The sequence below is a fragment of the Sinocyclocheilus grahami genome, unplaced genomic scaffold (assembly GCF_001515645.1).
Source record: "Sinocyclocheilus grahami isolate Dianchi unplaced genomic scaffold, SAMN03320097.WGS_v1.1 scaffold1782.1, whole genome shotgun sequence".
NCBI classification, from domain to species: Eukaryota; Metazoa; Chordata; class Actinopteri; order Cypriniformes; family Cyprinidae; genus Sinocyclocheilus; species Sinocyclocheilus grahami.
Genome location: NW_015506961.1, coordinates 331,134 through 331,658, shown reverse-complemented (window position 1 = coordinate 331,658; position 525 = coordinate 331,134). Strand labels below are relative to the sequence as shown.

The following is a 525-nucleotide window of genomic DNA, read 5'->3' as shown; positions in this document are numbered from 1 at the left end:
TCATGCTCTTCTCGTAGGACCCCGCTCCAGCATGTCCGAAACTGTGAAGTATGTGGACGATGAGCACAAGACCGTCTTTCTGAAGCTACTGAACGAGCAGCGTTTGGAGGGCGAGCACTGCGACATCGCTGTAGTAGTAGAGGATGTGAAGTTCAGGGCGCATCGCTGTGTGTTAGCGGCGTGCAGCAACTACTTCAAGAAACTCTTTAAGAAACACGAGGTGGACAGTTCGTCCGTCATCGAGATCGACTTCATCCGCTCGGACATCTTCGAGGAGGTGCTGAATTACATGTACACCGCCAAGATCTCGGTGAGGAAGAAGGATGTGAATCTAATGATGTCCTCCGGACAGATCCTCGGAATACGCTTTTTAGACAAACTCTGCGCGCAGAAACGCGACGTGTCGCCCGACGAGAAAAACGACCCCAGGAACCCGAAGTTCCCGTATGACATGGTGAAGATGGGGCTTCCGGCGGAAGATCCTCCGCTGAGTCAAGACAGCGACGTCCAGGACCAAGACGGCAC

General features: G+C 53.5%; 1 protein-coding gene across 1 annotated transcript in view; it reads left to right on the top strand.

Moving 5' to 3' along the window:
- The first annotated feature begins 6 nt into the window (after nucleotides 1–6).
- The window catches only part of LOC107572615 (zinc finger and BTB domain-containing protein 14-like), a 10,467-nt gene continuing 9,948 nt past the window's right edge, over nucleotides 7–525 (top strand). The window contains exon 1 of the mRNA XM_016259034.1: nucleotides 7–521. Coding sequence (XP_016114520.1) covers nucleotides 32–521 — 490 coding nt within the window. The 5' untranslated portion in view covers nucleotides 7–31. The remainder of the gene's footprint in view (nucleotides 522–525) is intronic.